Source organism: Dryobates pubescens, chromosome 19, assembly GCF_014839835.1.
Source record: "Dryobates pubescens isolate bDryPub1 chromosome 19, bDryPub1.pri, whole genome shotgun sequence".
Classification (NCBI taxonomy): domain Eukaryota; kingdom Metazoa; phylum Chordata; class Aves; order Piciformes; family Picidae; genus Dryobates; species Dryobates pubescens.
Window position 1 is genome coordinate 18,484,443 of NC_071630.1, and position 19,382 is coordinate 18,503,824.

The following is a 19,382-nucleotide window of genomic DNA, read 5'->3' on the forward strand; positions in this document are numbered from 1 at the left end:
TTTTTTAATTTCAACTTTAAAATTTTCAAATTACAGTACTTGAAAATGTGATTGAGTACTTGAGCCATAGCCAGATTGCTCATGTCTTTTAAGCCACTGCAGTAAAAATTTCTTCAGAGTGAAATAAAAGACATTGAAAGGTAACTCTCTTTTCAGAAGATGACAACTCTCTCAAACCCATCCATTTTTACAGAAACTCAACATACAGTAGGCAAAACACCTATAGTTACCTGGGGAAATGAAGGACAAGGGGAAAAAAATACATTTTGTAATGGTCTCCCTCCAGAAATCCTGGACAAGCTGCATTACAACCTAGAACTGTATTCTAACACAATCTGTGGTGTGTTTTCTCTAAGTCATACCAGGGAGGCTTAGCTGCAGAAGTTAGGAGATAGTGTGAAGAGGCAACGGCATGAACTATTTATTCAAATAGGGAAAATGGGGTTTGCACTCACATTGACAGTGGTGTGTGTACTTGTGCAACATGACAGGAAAAAATCCAAGAGATAATTTGTAGACATTAGAATGCATGTTGACAAGTCAGACATACAAGTTAAGTTAAAAATAACCCATGAATGCTAAGCATTTGTACACTTGCAAAAACTCTCATTTCCCAAAGCAGGACTTTGGTCTGATGTGTGTGCTCATTTACTGCACAGGAATATCCTATTTAAATAGAAATCTTTTGACATGCCATTTAGAAAAAGTTAGGCCTTTTGTACCTACTTCTTGCTCAAAAATAACTCCTACTGCAACACTCACCACCTGGCAGGAGCGTGCAGCCTGTATCCTTAATGCTAGAGTGGCTGGCAGTAGAGAATATGTGACATCTCTGCACACTGGCCACAAGCTCACTTAGCCAAGGAATGGATAACCCCAAACCACTAGAACCGAGAAACCAAATTCAGTAAACGACAGCCTCTTAACATTCTTGAAGCAACATATTTTGTGGATATATTTTGTGCACTTTTAGAAGCACGCTGCTTTTTCTTACAGCCTCCACTCCACAGCTAGGTATAGAATCCCATTTTTAGGACAGCATTAATAAGTCAGAAGTTTTGAGTTAAACAGAGGAGTTGCAGTGATCCCCTCTGTGCATGGGATCCAATTTCCTCGAGCACCTGCTGAGGAAAGAACAAATTAGGTGCTGCCATGAGCTTTTTAACTACTTCCCATGTCATCAATGGCAACCAGTTAGCCTGCTGGAGGTTAATGAACATGCTGTAATACCATAACAACAAATGCAGCAATCTATGGATGCTATGTGTGTCCCATGAATTCTGTAGGCTGTGTGTGTTTGTACACAGGCAGGGCTTCCTAGGCTAAAATAACAATGGGCGATTAACATGATAATAGAAAGGCGGCTATACTCCACTGGCCGAAGCCTGACACAGCCAACCATGGAAAAGGAAATAGTTTGGTTTGGCTAATTATCCCTAGGCAGCTCAAGAAAGTATCCTCCTGGAGTCCATTTGGAAACCAAGGCTGTTAATGGAAAAGCAGCTGGATTTCTGCAGCACTCTTCCTTGGGAATCCGTCCAGCAGGCGAGCACTGCACACATACGTACACGCGTCCTCACAAACACACTGGCACACACACATGCAGTGGGCTCCTCATGCTAAAAACAAAACACAAAAAACCTAGGAAGAGAAAGATGGGATTGGGTAGTGAATGATTCATGTGGTCACATTTAAAACTTGAAACCTTCCTCTTTTTTAAAACTTCAAAGCCGACCAAGTTCTGTGCCTTGTCCAACATTTATCTCTGCTATGCGGGTTCCCTAAGTAACTGCTAGAAAGGGCAACATTTCAGCTCAACTCCATTTCAAACTTGTAAAGTTATATTAAACACAGACAAATTGTGTTGGGTTGGGGTTTTTTTAAATTGATTTTGATGCTTCTGAAAGAAACCTACTAACAGGTCTGGAGACAGGATGTCTTTGTTTATCAGCAGACCCAGTGCAAACTCCTCCACACATTTCAGAAACTTGTAAAACACTCTGCTTGGCATGACCACCCCTCAGAGAAGATGGCAGATTTCAGACTTCCTCTGAGCATTATCTTTAGCCTCAGCTGAGACACATGCCAAAGAGCAGCCTAACTGAGGCAATGGCTTTTGTCATTGGGTACCCTGCTTCACATGGAGTGAGGTTAATAAACAGCCACATACAGGCCACAAGATAACTAGTTACACTAGTGCCCAGATGTTTATGCAGGAGATGGAAGAGCTGATTTTTTGGCTCATTAATAATTCTCCTAAAAAGAACGTCACAAAACCAGACTTCCATTCTGGGTAGATGGGTTTTAATACAAGGTTGTGTTATTTATGGTCCCAAATATGATCATCTATTGCCATTTTTGTGGATAATCATGGCTTCACAAGTATTGTTAATGGGTCAGTTACCTCTTTTTCAAGTTGTGTCTTCACAAGTGGTGACAACAAAGATGCCCAGACTCGGGGAAGCTAAGAGTCTAGGTGATGGCATCTAGGTGACAGAGACCAGATGAGCAAGCTTGGAGCTGAGACCTCAGCCCCCATTAAGTCAAGACATTTAATTCTAATCCTGGCACAAAACAGTAGTAACAACAGAGGGTTCTGGTTTCTTTTCAGAAGTAACTATTGTTCCCATGGGTTTTCCAGACTGTCCTCCTTTCAATCTGGAAATGGTTTCCTGTTCTACAAAGAAAATATCCCATTGAATGTAAATCCATTCAAGTGGATTTACAAGGGAAGAGAAGGGGTGGGGGGAAGAACAAAGAGAAGGAGCTGAGACCACAAGTGTGCAAGAGAAAAGGAACTGAGTAAAGTAGCACAATAAGGTTCATTATTACAACTTTCTATTCCAACCTTCTCTGCTTCTTCAGTCCAAAGAACCTAGGTAGGCTAAAAATGCTAACACCATTCAAGATGGAAATTCGGTTGAAGTCTAAGATTTTGCCACTGTCAACGTTAAACAAGTATTGTTTGTGAGAACTGCAGTACAAAATAGGGACAAACCTGCAGCACAGGAGAAAGAGCTGCTTGACAGGTGGCTGTTTCCAGTATTACAAGGGGCAATGAGAAATTTCAGTATTAAACAAGTAGGCATGTTTCTCAAACCATGCACATTACTCTAGAAGACATGTTAAAAGGGAATTTTTAAAATGACTTCAAAACTAAAGCTCCTGCTTTTCTGTTTTTGAACAGAAATATGTTCAAAAGCTCCAAGAAAACATTACCTCTGATGCAGCTGTAATAGAACTTTAAAAAAGAGGTCTTGAGAAATATCCATGTGCCAGATATTGGAATGGAAGCTTCATTTGTGAGGTCCATGTAAAAAAAAAACCCCAAACTTTTAGTCCTATCCAAACATTCTCAAGTATTTTCCTTCTTTATTCATCAAGAGCTGATATTTATTTTCTTCCTTTCTTTCACTTCAGAGATAAATCTTCATTTAATTCCTTTTTGTAAAACTCCTTACATTCAAGAAGTATAACTGCAGATGGAGCAACTGCTGACACTGAAAGAAGTTACAGATTTTGTATGTCATTGTCAGCCTTTCCATTTGCTTGGATTTCATTCTGCTTATTGTTATTTACTCTGAAAAACATATCCACGAGTCAAAATCTATTCTCCCTGTATTTTTTTTTTTCTGACTGTGCCTTGTCCTAATCTTCAACTGTTTCTCTGTTTAAGAAAGAAAAAAATCAATAAGGTGTTTTAAAAAGAAATGTAAAAGTGCTCAAGAATTGGAGACAAGCAGCTCTGGCCATCTGCAGATTACTCTGCATGCATTGTGTACTTAAGATTGCTCCAGTAAAATGATATTTCACCTGTGCGCAGCAGGCTAACAAGATGACAAGAGAGATCATGTTCAACTTGCTCAGCTTTGCTATGAAACCAACTAAGTTAAGTAAATGCAAGGCTTGAAATAGACAGATTTATCACCATTTAAAAGGCAGTGTAATTCTTTGAAGATTCATGTGCTAGGCAGACACAAAGGGCACTCATTGCCTTGAGAAACCCAAGTGAAACACCAAGCTTCCACATGAACTGATACTGGAATTTGGGTCTTGTACCTATAATGAAGATTATTTAATGAATTATTCCTAATAACAATATATCTATTCTAAGATGCATACCACAAAGGTCTGTGATATTGGCATATGTGCAGGCCATAGATACCTGTTGAGGGTATCATTTACCATCATCACAAATGCTGATTTTTCATTATCTTCTAACAAAGGAACTAAGACCTTCCCTCATGGGGTGAACTTCAAAGAAGTTACTTTATTGAAGAACTTAAAACTCTCCCTTGAGAGAACAAGTATGGAAGCTGTCACTGAAAAGAAAAAGTTAAAGCAATAAATAGGAACAGAAAATGGCAATGTATTCTGCGTCTGATCATTGACAGAAAAGTAACACTTTAGGCTATAGGCATAGCCATATGAAGCAAGTTAGCCCTACCTAAGAGGTGTTTTAAAGAATTTAGAAGGAAATAAAAGGCCTGAGGAGGAGCAAGGAGAACGACCTAGCAAAAGCCCCCTGCTGAACTCTCCAAAGGTATCACACCAAAGAAGGGCTATTTACATTCCTCATTCTTCTGTAGAATTCGGTGTATGTGCCTGGATGCTTAGTCACACATTCACTGCCCCCAGAAGGAACACTACCCAGTTGTTTTGTTTTAAAAAATAAATAAATTAATTAAAGGCCAACAGGTGCTGGGGCTGGCAATGCTGAGCTCCGAGTTGGTCACACAGTCCAGCTCTACCGGACGCTACTGCCCCGATGCCCAAGCACTGAGACAGCTAACAAGTCCCACTGGGGACACAGCCTGCACCTCACCTGCATCCTCAGGATGTACTTAGGGTCTTCTTTTACTTACTGAGCCTCTGGTGTTCTAGATGAATGGTATTTTCAGGTTCTTTTAATGCAGTAAGATGTGTTTGTGGGTGCTTTAATTAGCAGATTGACATAAACAGGCATCTATGGCTGGAATTATTCATTAGGAGTTGGGTGCCTAATTTCCTTAGATACTTTTGAAAATCTCACCCCATCATGTTTAATTAAAAATGTCAGATTATATCAATACTCAGATGTGTCTGCTGTTGGTCTCCAGAGAAGATTTCCAAAATCTACTTCTCATTCCATCTGTTCCTGACAGAGGAAGGACTGACTTGGCCCATTCTTGAACCAAAACGTCGGCAAATTATTTTAAAATACTATACCCTGCAAGTGATACTAATCTCCTGAGGAGGCTTCTGAACCCTTACTTGGATCTGCATGTTCCCAAGCATTTTATAAGCTAAGATATAGGAAAGCAAGCTATCTGCGCCTGCATTAGACAACAATTTCCAGATGTGCTAAGAAAACTATTTATCTTACAGGAGGGCCAGGAAGCAGATCCTTTTAAAATCTCTTTAAAAATCATACATAGGCACAAGCACACGTGCATGCACACAGACATCCAAGCAGCCTCACAACATTCACTCTAACAGACATCCACAAGCACAAGCTCTTTGGCACAAAATTCTTTTTCAGCTAAGAACTTGCAGGGTAGAGTGGAATCCACTATGTATTTCCTCATAAGTTCCTTTATCCTTCTCCTTGTGTTTAGTTCCCTGGTAAGAAATATTCTCATTTCTCAAGAATGAAAGATCTGGGGGGGGTTGTTTTGGGTTTTCAGCCTCTCCTTTCTTGATGGAAATGCCCTAGCTTCTCCAGATCTGCCAGTTCAGTAGTGTCAGAATTCACGGGCAAACTCCACTGCTCAAGTGCCCCAGCTCTCTGTTGGTAAGTCTAGGGTATTGTAAAAACACTGATGCACTGCCAACTGGGAACTGAGGAGCCTGCAAGGCTGAGCGACATCTAATTTTTCTGTGTGTGATACTCTACCTTTTTTCCTGTTTTGTTGCTTTTTTTGGTAGCATAAACAATTTTATAAGGTGATAGTTAAAAAAAACACACATCAAATCAGCTGTCACATTCACGATCTACACTTTAGCCCTCATTTTTAAATTCAGCTGTACTTACTCTGGGAACAGGGGACGTCTGGGTACCTTTCCTTTGGCCACTAGTCTCAGGGGTCAGGTCTCGGTGGTCTACCTGAATGTGGCTCTCTAAGTCTTCAGCACTTTCAAATTTGACACTACACTCTGGACACCTCAGGCTGCCACACGGCCTTTCGTTCACCTCCTGTGGAGTCAAGCCTGAAGACTGTCCATTGGTGCTCCTGGTCATGCATCCAGCACACAGGCCATAGGGAAGGCCATTCACATCCAACTTTACCAAGTCCTGCTTATTCCGGAACTCTTTCAAGCACAACGCACACTTGTAGAGCTTCTGCAAGGCCTGGCCGTTGGGCGACGAGGTTGCAGAGTTTCCCGCCAATTTCTGCATATGGAAGGTCCCATGAATTTTCAGCTCAAGGGTAGAGGTGACCGTCTGCATGCAGACAACACAGCGAAAGCCAGTGAGGGAGTTTCTGAGATCTGGATGCATCTGGCAGTGCTCAATAAATTCCTCCTCACTCTGCAGTGGCATTTTGCAGATCCGACACGTCCCTGTATCCAAACTCTTACTGTGAGTGACTTTGTGCTCTGTCAGGGTCAGGAGCGATGGGAAGCGTTCCCCACAGATGGGGCACATGTAGTGCTTAGCTGGGCCCCGATGGGTCTGCATGTGCTCTCTCAGACCATTCTCTGAGAAAAAGGTCCTTGAGCAGATATTACACTTGTGGCTACCTTTGATGAATTCTGCTTTCTTCCTAGAACAGTCATCCTCCCCAGGCCTGATGTTATGATCTCTCAGACGATGGTTCTGTAAGAGGACCTCCATAGTATAGGCAGCCCCACAAATGTCACAGCCATACATGGGTTCAGAAGCATCTACATCATCCTCGCTGGCTTCATGGCTGTTGGAAGTATCTGGATTCTTCATTAATATGTTCTGGATATCTGCCCCTTCTGTCTTCTTGTTTGTTGGGGTCATGCCATTAGCTGTACCATTCTCAGCATTAGCATCAAAAACACAATGTTTTTCCCGCAAGTGCTTTTCAAGCAAGATGATGGCATGAAAAGCTTTGCTGCAGAACTTGCAGTTGTACTTTTTGCTGTGGGTTGTGATGTGGCACTGCAGTTCCACCTCTGTGCTGAAGGTCTCACCACAGAAGATGCATTTGTGAGATTTTGATGGATTCCCCAAGTGACTGTGCTTCACATGTATCTGGAGATCCACCTCCTTCCTAAAATCCCAGTTACAGGCTGTGCAACGATACATCTTCTTTTCATTGCTATGCTTGACTGCCAGATGCACTTGGATAGATACCTTGGAATCAAAAACTTCTTGGCAAAGGGTGCAGTGATACAACACAAAAGTATGCATGTCCAACAAATGCTTCTGCAAATCATCCACTGAAGAAAACTGTTTGTCACAGCTCTCACACACATAATGAGTTGAAGTTGTCATGTAATGTACGGTGAGATGTTGCAGAAGAGACTCCTGGGAATCAAAGTCTTCTTTACACTGAGGGCAAGACTGTTTCCTCAACAGCAACTCCAGATGCAACTTTAAATGGGTTTGAAAACTTTCAAAATTTGAGAACTTTAGATCACACTGATTACATGGGTATTCACCATTAGACACTGAGTTTACACTAGCAGAAAGTCGTTGCCTTTTAGGGGAAGAGACTTCAACATCAGAAGAAACTGGACTCTGCTCTGCTTTTGACTTCTTATTGTGTGCCAGAGGAATGTTCTTGTGGTTTTCTTTAATATGCTTTGTAAGCTTCAGGATGGAGCCAAAAATGGGGGAGTTTGTGCAATAAGGGCATGAATAAACTTCCATAAAAGACTGTGTTGGCTGAATGACAGGGGAATCCAATTTTGAGTTTCCTACATTGCAGTGAGTCTGCTGAATATGCTCAGTCAAGGTTGCTTCAGTCAGAAAGCCCATGGAGCACTGGTTACAGAAGAAAGCATTGTTGCCATCTTGAGGGGTAGCATTTGGGCCACAGTGAGTAATACGGATGTGTTCTTGTAAGCTATTGATATCTGCAAACATCTCTGGGCAGTAGTTACAGTGAAAGGCAGAAATGTTGCTAAACTGCATCATGGGATAAGCATGGTTTTTGTGCACCTTTCTCACGTGTTCATTCAAGTTGTACAGTGTAGGCATGGAATCAAGGCAGATCTGGCACGTGTGGCTTTGCTGAGGTTTATCTGCATGAATGGTCTTCAGGTGGATCTCCAGAACAGCAAGGCTGTTGAAGTCACGCTTTGAGCAGTATGGGCAGCTGTAAGTAACTTTAGACCAGTTCTGACTTTCCTCTCTATCCACAGACCTGACTTTCTTTTGTCCTCTCAAAGGCTTCAAAGTTGAATCTGGGGTGGAACCTCTTTCCACCGATGCGCTGGAGTCAGGCGTTGCGCTGCTCATGGATGCCACACTCCCCAAGACTGGGTCAGGGCTGATGCTGTGATTGCTGGAGTCAGGTTGTCTGTGGCTATCCAAGTGGCAATAGACTTCCTCCACTGAAGAAAACTGCTCCGGGCACATAGGGCACTTGTGTTTTTTGTTGGCATGGGCTTGATGAATGTGTGAGAGCAGCGAGTTTTCGTCTGCAAATACTTCAGGGCAATGAATACACTGCAAATCTGCCTTCTCGGAAAGCTGTGGGTGGCGTGTCATTACGTGCTTCTCCAAATCTTCAGTCTGACTGAATGTCTCTTCACAGTAATCACACATAAAATCATCCTTCTTCACCTCTTTCTCAGACTTTGCCATATGTTCCTTGTTCTTTTTATGAGCTTGCATGTGACTCTGCAATGAGCTGGTAGATGAAAACCCACGTTTACACACAGTACACTTGAATGGTTTGCTGGAGCTGTGGGTTTTCAGGTGAATTTTGAGGTGGTCGCTGCGAGAGAACGCAGCCTCGCATTCATGGCAATGGTACTTTTTATCCCCTGTGTGAAGCTTTATGTGGCGATCCCTACTTCTCTTGTGCTTAAAAAGCCGGCTACAGTAGGTGCATTTGAAAGGTAGTTTGTCACTGTGGATCTGCTCGTGCCTTTTAAGGTAGCTCAGGCGAATGAAAGACTTATCACAAAACTGACAGGGATACGGCAGGCCAGTCCCCCCTTCCTCCTCCCCGATGCCGAGATCACACCCATCTCCTATCATCTGAGTGGGTGATGCAACATCTTTGCTGGAGGGAGATGAAGCCACCCAGGAGAGTTGTGGGTCGTCATCACCATCTGTAATGGGAAAGCAGAAAGGAGATTAAAAACAATTCCCAGTGCATCTGTGAAATAAGGACAAAGCTCTCAACAACACTATGGGCTTCTGCTACTACAGCATTAAAAAAAAAATCAACTAAAAAAAAAAATCTCCTGAATTTCAAAGGAGGTTTGAGAAACAAAAATATATTTGTATACATGATTGAAAAATATGCTAACATATAGTATTAATAAAAAGCATTTTTCTTTAGCAGGTTTAACACCTGCTCACCGTACTGTAAAGCAATAAACAATGAATAAAGAAAGCAAAACACAATGTGCAACGAAGCAATACAAACATTTTGCAAAGCTACAGCGTTAAGTGATCACCTGTGATTTTGTGGGTCTTTTTAAATGCTACTTCAAGATCGTTTTAAGTAATGTCTCCATTAAACAAAATCATTCCGTTCTGTCTCAAAACTGTAACAGAATGAAAGGCTGCTCAAAAGCTGAGTCAAACATCTAAGTGAAATAAAAGCATCAGATTTGAGACGGCTCAAGAAAATCAGAGAAGAGATCTGCACCATTACCACATTCATTCATATGGAAGGTAACGCTGCCTGTTTGGTACAGAACTGAACAAATTTGAAAAGACCAGAAAATCACAATTGAAGATCTGAAGACATCACAAAAGAATCCACTTCAGAATAAATCAACGACGGCCTAGCCTCTGTTTTAATAAGTATTTCCTTCACTCAATATGAGGCTTTGGAAAATATTTTATAATTTGATATTACCATAAAGAAACACAGCACCAACTCCAGCAGCAAAACAGTCATTTTAGGAAAAATACATAAAAAGTTGGCAGCTTTCATAAACAGAATTGTTAACAAGAAACAGAAGAGAGTAAGTTCAAATATTCCAATAAATGCGGAGATGTTGAGAGAGGCAGAAATGTGACCAGTCCGATATAAAACTGAACCGCGGAGCAAAGCAAAAAGAACATTCATGTAAATGTGGGGAGGTGCTGACCACAAATACATTTGGAGATTCAAAAAGAGGAACCAGTTCTCCAGATACATTGTCCTTATAAAACATTTAATGTTCCTACTTCAGCTCTTACTAAAACAAACCAATAAAAAAATCCCCAACTGTGCGTGTAGGCTGCCACAGGCGCACTCCTCGTGCCTGCCAACTACAGAGTCGCCAGGCAAAGAGCACATGTACGGCGGAGATGCTCTCAAAGAAAGACTCGGCTAATGAGGATATCACCACCGTAAGAGGCTAGCTCCTGTGGCACCATTTGCTTTGGCAAAGAACTTTTTCATCCCAGGAAAACAGGCAGCGGAGCTACCTTGGAAAAACTAAAGCAAGTAATCACACACCAAACAACTTTTCCTGCACGACAGGGCTGCTGGCGTTCAAAGATGCATAGGTCAGGCACCCACTCCTCTCACCCTGTGCTCCCCAGGGAGCTCTGCTTTCCCCTTTAACTGAACCTCCTGCTCCAAAATGATGCTCGACACCAAGAACATGCTTCCTCCCGCTCCTGAAATGCACACCAGCCCATCAACAAGCACCCACGCTTCTAAGATGCTCAAGGTCTCTGTACTCAACTAGTTCCTCCGAGCCTGGCTGAGTCTGCACCTAAAACACAAGCGATGAACCCCTGTTTTTCACATAAACTTTCCTTCAGGTTTTGTTTCCCCGACCATGAATGGTCTCTCCCTGCGGCTGCAACAAAGCCTCATGTTCCCAATTTAAGCCACCTCCGCCGCCCGCCCCGCTGCCGCGTAGTTTCTCTCAGTCCCCGGTGAGCCCCCATCCCCCCGCCCGCACCGTCCCCCCCAGCTCTGCCGGGGCTCCGTCCCCACGGACCTGCGGCCACGGGCCGGCGAAGGGAAGGAGGCAGCCGGCTGCCAGTGCCTGGATTAGGGGCCCCGGGGAGGTGCCGGTAGCTCAGGGCTGGCTAATTCCCTCCTCTCGCCAGCTGGGCTCCTCCAGGGGAAAGGAGACAAAGGGGAGCAAGTGGGGGATGCTGGGCCTGAACTAGGACAGCACATGTTGCGTTTGCTACTGCTACTGCAGTCTGCTGGGCAGGGGAAAGATGAAAAACAACAACAGGCGAAAAAAGCACACCACCATTGCTTTGTTTACTGCTCGGGCTTACTGGCTGAAATGACTAAATAATTTAAAATGTCCACTTTGCAGAAACTATTATAAAATATATGCATTTTAAATACCTTCCTTTTTTGCAGCCAGATCACTGGTGCTGTGTGCTGGGCAGCAGCACACAGGGGAAGGACTGCACCAGGGTGAACTTCAAGCACTTAAAACAGCTCCAGTGAATAAAACTTAATTGTGCAGCTTTGAAACTGTAGATGCAAAAGGCCAAATCCAGTGGTAACATGGCCTCTGCCAACTGAACTTTAACTTCATTACCTCCACATCTACTTATGCCAACTATTGCACTGGCCTGTCATGCAAATTGAACAAATCTTTTAGAAGGTCTTTTTTTTTCCTCTGAAATGAACCCATCTACCTCAAAATGCACTCTTAACATTCAAACAGGGCCAGTTCCCCTCCAGCTGCTGCTCTTCCAACATATTGGGCTATTCAGAAAACAAAATCAAAGAGAGCTGGTATTACTTTGTGAGTGATACACAAAGACTTTGCTGTGCTAAAATAACATCGATTTAAAAAAAAAAAACCCAAACCAACCAACATTTCTCAGATTGCAAAGCTGGATTTATAATAAAAATGGAAGCATTTACATAGACAGTTGAAAGCAAAGATTGTCTCCTTTTGTTATCTTGATTTAGACTTTTCACCACTCTCCATGTTTAGCTTCTGGATTCTTTTTATTGCACCGATTTCTCACGCTTTTACAATTTAAAAAGAACTGGGAAACTTTCAGCCCCAGAAACAACCTACCTTGACTTCCATACAAACAACAGACTAAATTACTAAAGGCCTAAACTGAAGAAATTAGGGAAAACTCATTATCATTAATCTCTTTATGGAATGAAAAATAGCCCTTTTAATTTTAACATGCCATATTAAAATGAAGAAAAGATCTATAATGAACTGAGAAGGAAATTCTAAGGTATTTTACCAGAGTAATATTTTAATAGGAAGATATATTTTAGATGTGGTGTGACATGTCTGGTAATGATGGTTAGAATAATAATTCTACATTAATGCAATCAAAGGAATGTAGCAGAATGAGAAAAATCACTTTCAAAAAGGAGATTAAAGTCATTAAAAATGGCTAATCCTGCAAAGTGGGACTGTTCTAAAATAGAGAATCACATGGCTGGTGCAAGGCTTTTGTCATTTGTGCATAAGAGAATCAAAACAAGTATTAAAAGGGTAAGAAAATGCAATAAAAAGTTTAATTAGGGGAAAAAAGAGCATTAAGGAAGATTCAGAATGTCCATAGTCCTCAGGATATATGTGCAGGTCATGATGCTTAAAGGGCCCAACTTGATAATCAATCTCAAAGTGGTACAGTAATTTAGCAACTTAATGTTCAGCACGTTTACAGGACTGCAAGCATTTATCATCATCACTGAGAAGCTAATTCCAGCCTTAATGCATTCAATAAATGTATTGCTCCTTCTAATAAGAGCAATTTGGCCAAAGTGCAGTATAAATCATATTTCATTCTCTGTTTATCTCCCAGATAACATGAGCCAAGTTCAGAAATACACTTGTGAAGCTAAAACAATAAAATGAAGTCTTAAAAAGTGTGATCTCTCTTTGAAAGAAGACATGCAACACATCACAGATTGCCAGGAGTAAGCAGTACTGTCATCTCAGCACACACAGATGACTTTGATATATCTATTATTCAAAGTTACTTTGGTAATAGAAATTAAATTGATCAGACAAAATTTCACAGTCACTGCAAACACTTTCCCCGATCTCCCTGCTCAAAGGTAGCTGGAAACATTATGCTTCTCCCAGACTTTGAGCCAAGACACATTTGAGGTGGCTGTGGAGGGAGAGGCTCAGCTACCGGTACACCCACGTGGCCCCTGGTCAGGGATCAGCATTCAGGGGCAGGGGCTGCAGCAACCCAGGCTAACCCCCAACCAGCTTCTCTTTCTCTTAAGTACAAAAGGTGTGCACAGAGACCCCATTTGCTGGCCCAGACATGAAGTTTGTCCTTGCCTAAAATCTCTTTTTGACCAATACTGAGAATCATCAGGTTTTCCTCCTACTCTCTCACCCTTACACGTGAAAGGTTCAAATGGCTCCTGCACAGTGTCTCCATACATTTCCCCACACACCTGTAGTCTGAGAGGCCAGTTTATTCCAGCAGCACAGACTGAGCACCATGGGGCTCAGAAGAAGTCACACAATCCACTCAGCTATCAGCAAAATACACAGGGTTTGGCCAGAGAAGCACATTTGAGACTCCCTTCCTAAGCCCAGAAAGCATTTCCATACAGGACCATAAACCAAGGAGGCTGGATTTGGAAGGTGTTTTTATTCTACCAGGTTTGTTCCTGTGCACAAAAATACTTTAATTACAAAAGAAAAGAAAAGAAAAGAAACCACCACAAATCAGTTGTTGAAGAAAGGATAGCTGATTTAAGCTTTAGGCTCATGAGAACTGATGGAATTCTAGAACCCAAAAAGGTAAGTAACTTTTAAAAACAAGATTGGCATCTTAAGACTTGCTTCTGAACTGTGCTTCAGTTCCTCATATCCATAACAGTAAAAAAAAGCCATCTGCTCCTCAAGGGCAAATTGCAGGGCTTACTTCTGTATAGCTGTGAAATCCCAAGACGTGCTCAAATGGAAAGCCTGACAAATGCTATCAATTTCAATAATTATTATTATCACAGATGCTTAACTATGAGAATACAACACAGAGATTGAAGACTAAGAAATCTTCAGTACTGGTTACAACAAATTTTGCATTGCTGCACTATGTATTAAAGATAGGGATAGATCATTGCAACACATTATAGTAAGAATCTCATGAAGCATATGCTGCTCATTTACGCTGCAGTGCTGGTGTGAAATAATGCAAATCAAATGTTTTAAGTTTCAATATTTTCAGTGCACTGTGACAGCTTCTTATTTAAATTGTTTGTTTGGGTGTTTAGCCCCATTTTCCTGCACATTCCCTGCAGTTATCACAGAGTAAACAATAAAAACATATCATTAATATTCCCAACTTCGTGTTGCATGCATATATTAGCTTCACTGAACAATGCTGTTGGCTGTGTCACAGAAGCCGATGGTGGACTGCAAAGCACCGCTCCTGTGGCAATGAAAACTTTTTTTGTTCTGACACTGCACCTATCTCTGAATGGTATTGTGACTGAAACCCAACATTAATATGCATTTAAATATATTTCACCAAACAAACGGTTAAAAGATTTCTGCAACTTAACCATCCCTGCGAAAATATCACGCCACCATCCCCCAGAACTGATCAACCCCCGCTTAGCCAAGGCACTAAAGAGGGACCAGGATGTTGAGGCTGCTCTGAAGAACCCTACACACAGCTTCAGACCTCAATAACACTAGTTTCTGCACAAAACAGTCTTTGTGTGTGGTTGTTTTTTTAAGGCATTATACCATTTAAAAAAAAATACATATATATATATAAAGTATACATAAAAATGTTCAAAGCAAAGCTAACAGTGAAATAAAAACCTAAGAGGTGCTAATGTAGGTGGCACCACTGGCAGTGTTTTCATTATTATCTGTGACTTGAGAAAAATGCAGGCATGCCTAATTATATGCTTATGTGGTAAGCATTTCTGTTGGAGTAAATTACTCACAGTTATTGACTCTTTTCCCAACTTCTCAGATTTGTGCTGCAACTCAGTTTTAAGTGAAATTTTTTTAAGAGACAGACAGGCATCAATGGAAAGTATATATAATCTAATTTTTCTTCTCATGCAGAGAGCAACTTGGTGTTTAGAATACAAAATCAGCACAAGATGTAGTGCAGAATTTCAAACGGTAAACTTGCTGGGATGTCTGCCGCAGATAAACTGTTACACAGAGATGGTTTAAACCTCTCTGCCTTTGTTTAAACCTTTCTACAGTGATCAAAGATAAATCTAATTGGTCTTTTTTTATGCTGCAAGTTGAAAGTACACACAAAAATGTCTACTGAAGCTTAGTGGATATACAGAAACTTGTTAAGGCAGTGATGCACGCCTGAGCCCTTGCCTCCCATTATCAGTTATCACGACTCAGTAATGACCCGATGGTCACTACCCAATAGGATGACACCGAATGCTATACAGATGATAAAATCAGAAAGTTCTTTTTAATGTTATTTTGTCTTTTGTCAAACAGTCTGTGATTTGCTGGTAACAAAAAAAAAAAAAAATAAAAATTAACATATCATTAAATAAGTTATTTCATACTTGAATAAATGGCATAATAAGGGGTGGAGGAGAAAGCTTTATGTTAGATCTAGGAATAAACTAAATGCTTTCAGAGTTGAATCACTGTTTTTCTTTACTCCCTTTGGAAAAGCAGCAGATACTATATTCTGCTGTGCATCATGGACTTGGGACTGAAAACAGCTGCACTCTAATTACATGTAAAGTGTACCAAAACATTCCTTTTATCACAGACTGTAAATCTGTTAGCATCTGTCTCTCCTTTGTTTCTTCCACAAGATACAAGCTTGTTTCTACATTTTTCTCACCTGTAGCGGTAATTAAAATTCATTATAAATGAAAGGAGTGAACACTAAAACAAGTTCCTCTGTGTACAGTTCTAAACTCAAATTAGAAACAGCTGTTTGCTAATTCATGCAGTGATGTTTTGTCGTGCTCTGTGAATCAATAATAACTCACCCTATTTCCACCAAAATGTTAGGATTATACATATATTTTGCTGAGCAATTTGCTCTTCAGAAATGTTCAAATGCTCATTTGGTCTTTTTAAAGCAAGATTAGAAGACAATACCAGCAAAATCATCAATGACTTAACAGAAAGATCTTAACAGCTTGCTGCTTGTGCTTACCCTGCTACCTAGAGGGTCCTGTGCCTGCTTGGCTACCTACACAGCATTTAGCAAGAGGCATGCTGTAAGACAGATGTGAAAGAACACAGCTGTATACGAGGTCACACATCACGGATGCGGCACTCACACCGAAAGAATACTACGATAGCTATACAAGCACAACTTTCAGGCATAAGGAATCACAAAGCCCTTAGGAAAAAAATCCTAGTAGAATAATTATTACTTATAATAATTAGTTATAAACTTAGTTATAATAAATGGTAATACTTATGTTAATTGTTAGCAATATTTCTCCACGTCGTGTTAGCCAGAGCACAAACTTCATCTGGCCTTACACTCACACAATTATATTCTGCACTTCTTGCTACTTGATGTCAACATTTATCATTATTTCAGTGCTTGATTATACAAAACAAAGAGACAACCCACAGCAGCTAAGAGCTTTGCCTGCTTCATTTTTTATTTACATCTAAGGATACAAGCAGGGTGATTGCAATATTTCGAGCAGACCCCATGGGAGACTAGCAGTGCCTGCTTCTCTGCATCAGGGCATGGACCACCCCTAGCCCCTGAACTGCCACTTGTGCAAAGCCAAAGATCCAGCTCAGAGCAGTGGAAGACGATCAGCCTCCATGAAGGTCTGCAATACATTTGAGGAAAGTCCTTTTCTCATCTACACAGAAAGATGTTTTTCCCTTCCTCCTGTTGTGTCACTGTTAGTATAGAGTGTGCTTCCATACAGCACAAACTCAAGCACTGAGACTCTGAACCACTCATGGAGATGTGGCCAGCAGAAGAGCCCTTCTGGTGGGATGAAATGCAGGAGATGAGTTTCCTAAATTTATTATTGCCTCCCTCCCAATTGATCAGGCAGCTCTCAAATACAACAGGTACCTGTTCCCAGGCTGTTTTTCTGAGTGCCCTCAGACAGATAGACTCAGCTCAAGCTCCTTCCCTCACTTCACACACGTAACTGAGCATCAGACATACAGACTAGCTGCTGTTTGAAAAAACTCAGTGAATACAGAAACTGAAAATAAAGAGAGACAGACTTTTCTCCGTGATCTGACCTAATCAGTGTGATTTAATTTAATGCTTTACTGTGCTCGTTTTCATGTTTCTGAATTGTACTTCCAAGTGAAGATTAAGTCATCAATTACAATCCATTTAGCTCATTCATAAAATTCATTTAAGGGTCATATCCTGCACAGTGAGCAGGGAGCCCTGGAAGGCAGCACTGACAAGGATGGACAGCACTTTCCCACAGGATATTCAGCTCGCACAGAATCAAGTCATAGCTCATTTTGATGGTGTGGGCAGCAGTCTGGAGAAGCGAGTGCCTTTAAAACTGGGGCAGTGGTGAACTAGGACAAAGAGATTTTTGCCAAGACCTTTCCAATAAGCTGCTGTTACTGCTAAGACAAATGTGCTGGTATTAGCACTTCTACAGAGCTCTACTTCACCTTTTTTGGCCATGCCCAAAGAACCTCTAAGATAGAAGAAAACTGGACTAGACACCACAAATGCTCTGTGTCTTCTGCCTGGAGTCACCAGAAGTGACTGGATTGCTACGGTGGTTTTCTGTTACAAAATTTTCAACTGATGCTATGCAGTGATCTGCACTCTAGGAAAATGGATATGCAGTCCTTGTCTTTCATGTGTGAAAAATACTTTCCCAAGAACAGACTTTTGTTCCTAAATGAGTATTTTCCATCAGCGCACAGTAGAAGAGATGTCATTTGCCATGATCCAAACCTGAGAAAAACCTCATGTTACAAACCTCAGCCCTGCACAGGACTTTACTGCCAAGCTTTCCACCCTGAGGAATTTAAAGCTGGTCATATTGTTAGAGTAAGTTGCGGGGGAAAATAAACCCAGCTTGTTAACTTAGAAAGAATAAGCTGTTCCAGATTCTCATTTTGATCTAGGTGGGAAAACTGTGATGCATGTAGAAACTTAGTAGGTTGATGTTCATGATGAATAGATCTAATGCTGAAAAACACATGTTGTCTGAAATTACCCAGCAATAAACAAACAGTAAAAACCAACAGCATTGAGATTTTATACTGTCTTCAAAGAATCAGGGAAGAAAGATCAATAAATTACGTGTGACAGACAGGATCAAGTAACTTGTTTTACAGCTACACACATGCATTATCGGTCTGACTTCCAAATGTGTTGTGTATTCACATCAATCCTATTGAAATCAACAGGAACAGCAGCTGCTCAGTACTTCTGAAAACTCCAATGACATAAATATGAAATATAGCCAGAGAGGCTTTTCAGAAAGGTGCTTGTATTCCCTGTCCCTTTCATGAATTCAGTCAAGACTTCATGCAAACACTGTGAATGGAAATTAAGCTGCGCTGTGAACATCCCGGCTTCTGCACGTCTGGTGAGAGTAGTCCCTTGAGGACTTCACCCACCCCTTTTTGAGGGGCTCATGCTCCCCAGTGACCCCAAAGGGTATCCCTGAAGCTAATGAAGCTGCCAGCTCCACCAGACTCAGGCCTGGAGACAGTTTGCTCTAGCTAAGCAGATCTCCTGTTCCTTGGCAACAGCCTGCATTATGGCTGAGTACAGTTAGCTAAGACTCTGCGTTTCTTAGTGGACAACTTCAAAAATATATTTAATTTAAAATGTCTAAAAGAACACTTGCAAACATAAAAGCACACTGCTGAATATGAAACACATTCCCCAATATCATTTAACCACTGGTCGTGAATCTGCATCATGTTTGTGACTCATCTGAGGGGAAATGCATTAAGCAGAGGTGGAGGGGAAGGTCTCCACTTACCTGGCAGAAATAACCAAGTTTTAAAAAAGAAAATAACTACAGATTTTGTGCTGTACAAGATGAAAGCCAAACAGCGTGGCTTGCCTAGAAGAGATGTGCATTCCATGCTGCACAGTAATGCTACTTCTTGTTCAGTAACAGCATCAATCATTTCAAATAAGAAATCACTTTTAAAACAAGCAAGCAAACAGAAGTGTTTGCCACCCATTAAGAATCTTTCTCGGTACATCAGTGCTCCCCTGCAACACACATGCCGCATGACAGACCTTTCAAGTTTAACCAGCAGTGACCTGGCATCTGTGATCTGAGGACTTGCACACCAACACACAACAAAACCATCTATCAAAAGCTGCTCTCTTTTTCCAACTCATCTTTGCC

At 41.3% G+C, this 19,382-nt stretch overlaps 1 protein-coding gene across 4 annotated transcripts in view; it reads right to left on the minus strand.

Annotated features, from left to right (window-relative positions):
* The window catches only part of ZNF423 (zinc finger protein 423), a 231,561-nt gene that overhangs the window by 89,648 nt on the left and 122,531 nt on the right, over window positions 1–19,382 (minus strand). For 3 of the 4 annotated variants that reach the window (XM_054170102.1, XM_054170101.1, XM_054170103.1), the window contains one exon: window positions 6,014–9,237. In XM_054170102.1, the coding sequence (XP_054026077.1) occupies window positions 6,014–9,237 (3,224 nt within the window). Of the gene's footprint in view, window positions 1–6,013; window positions 9,238–11,076; window positions 11,175–19,382 lie in introns of those variants that run through there. The other variant, XM_054170104.1, reaches the window with a different exon arrangement.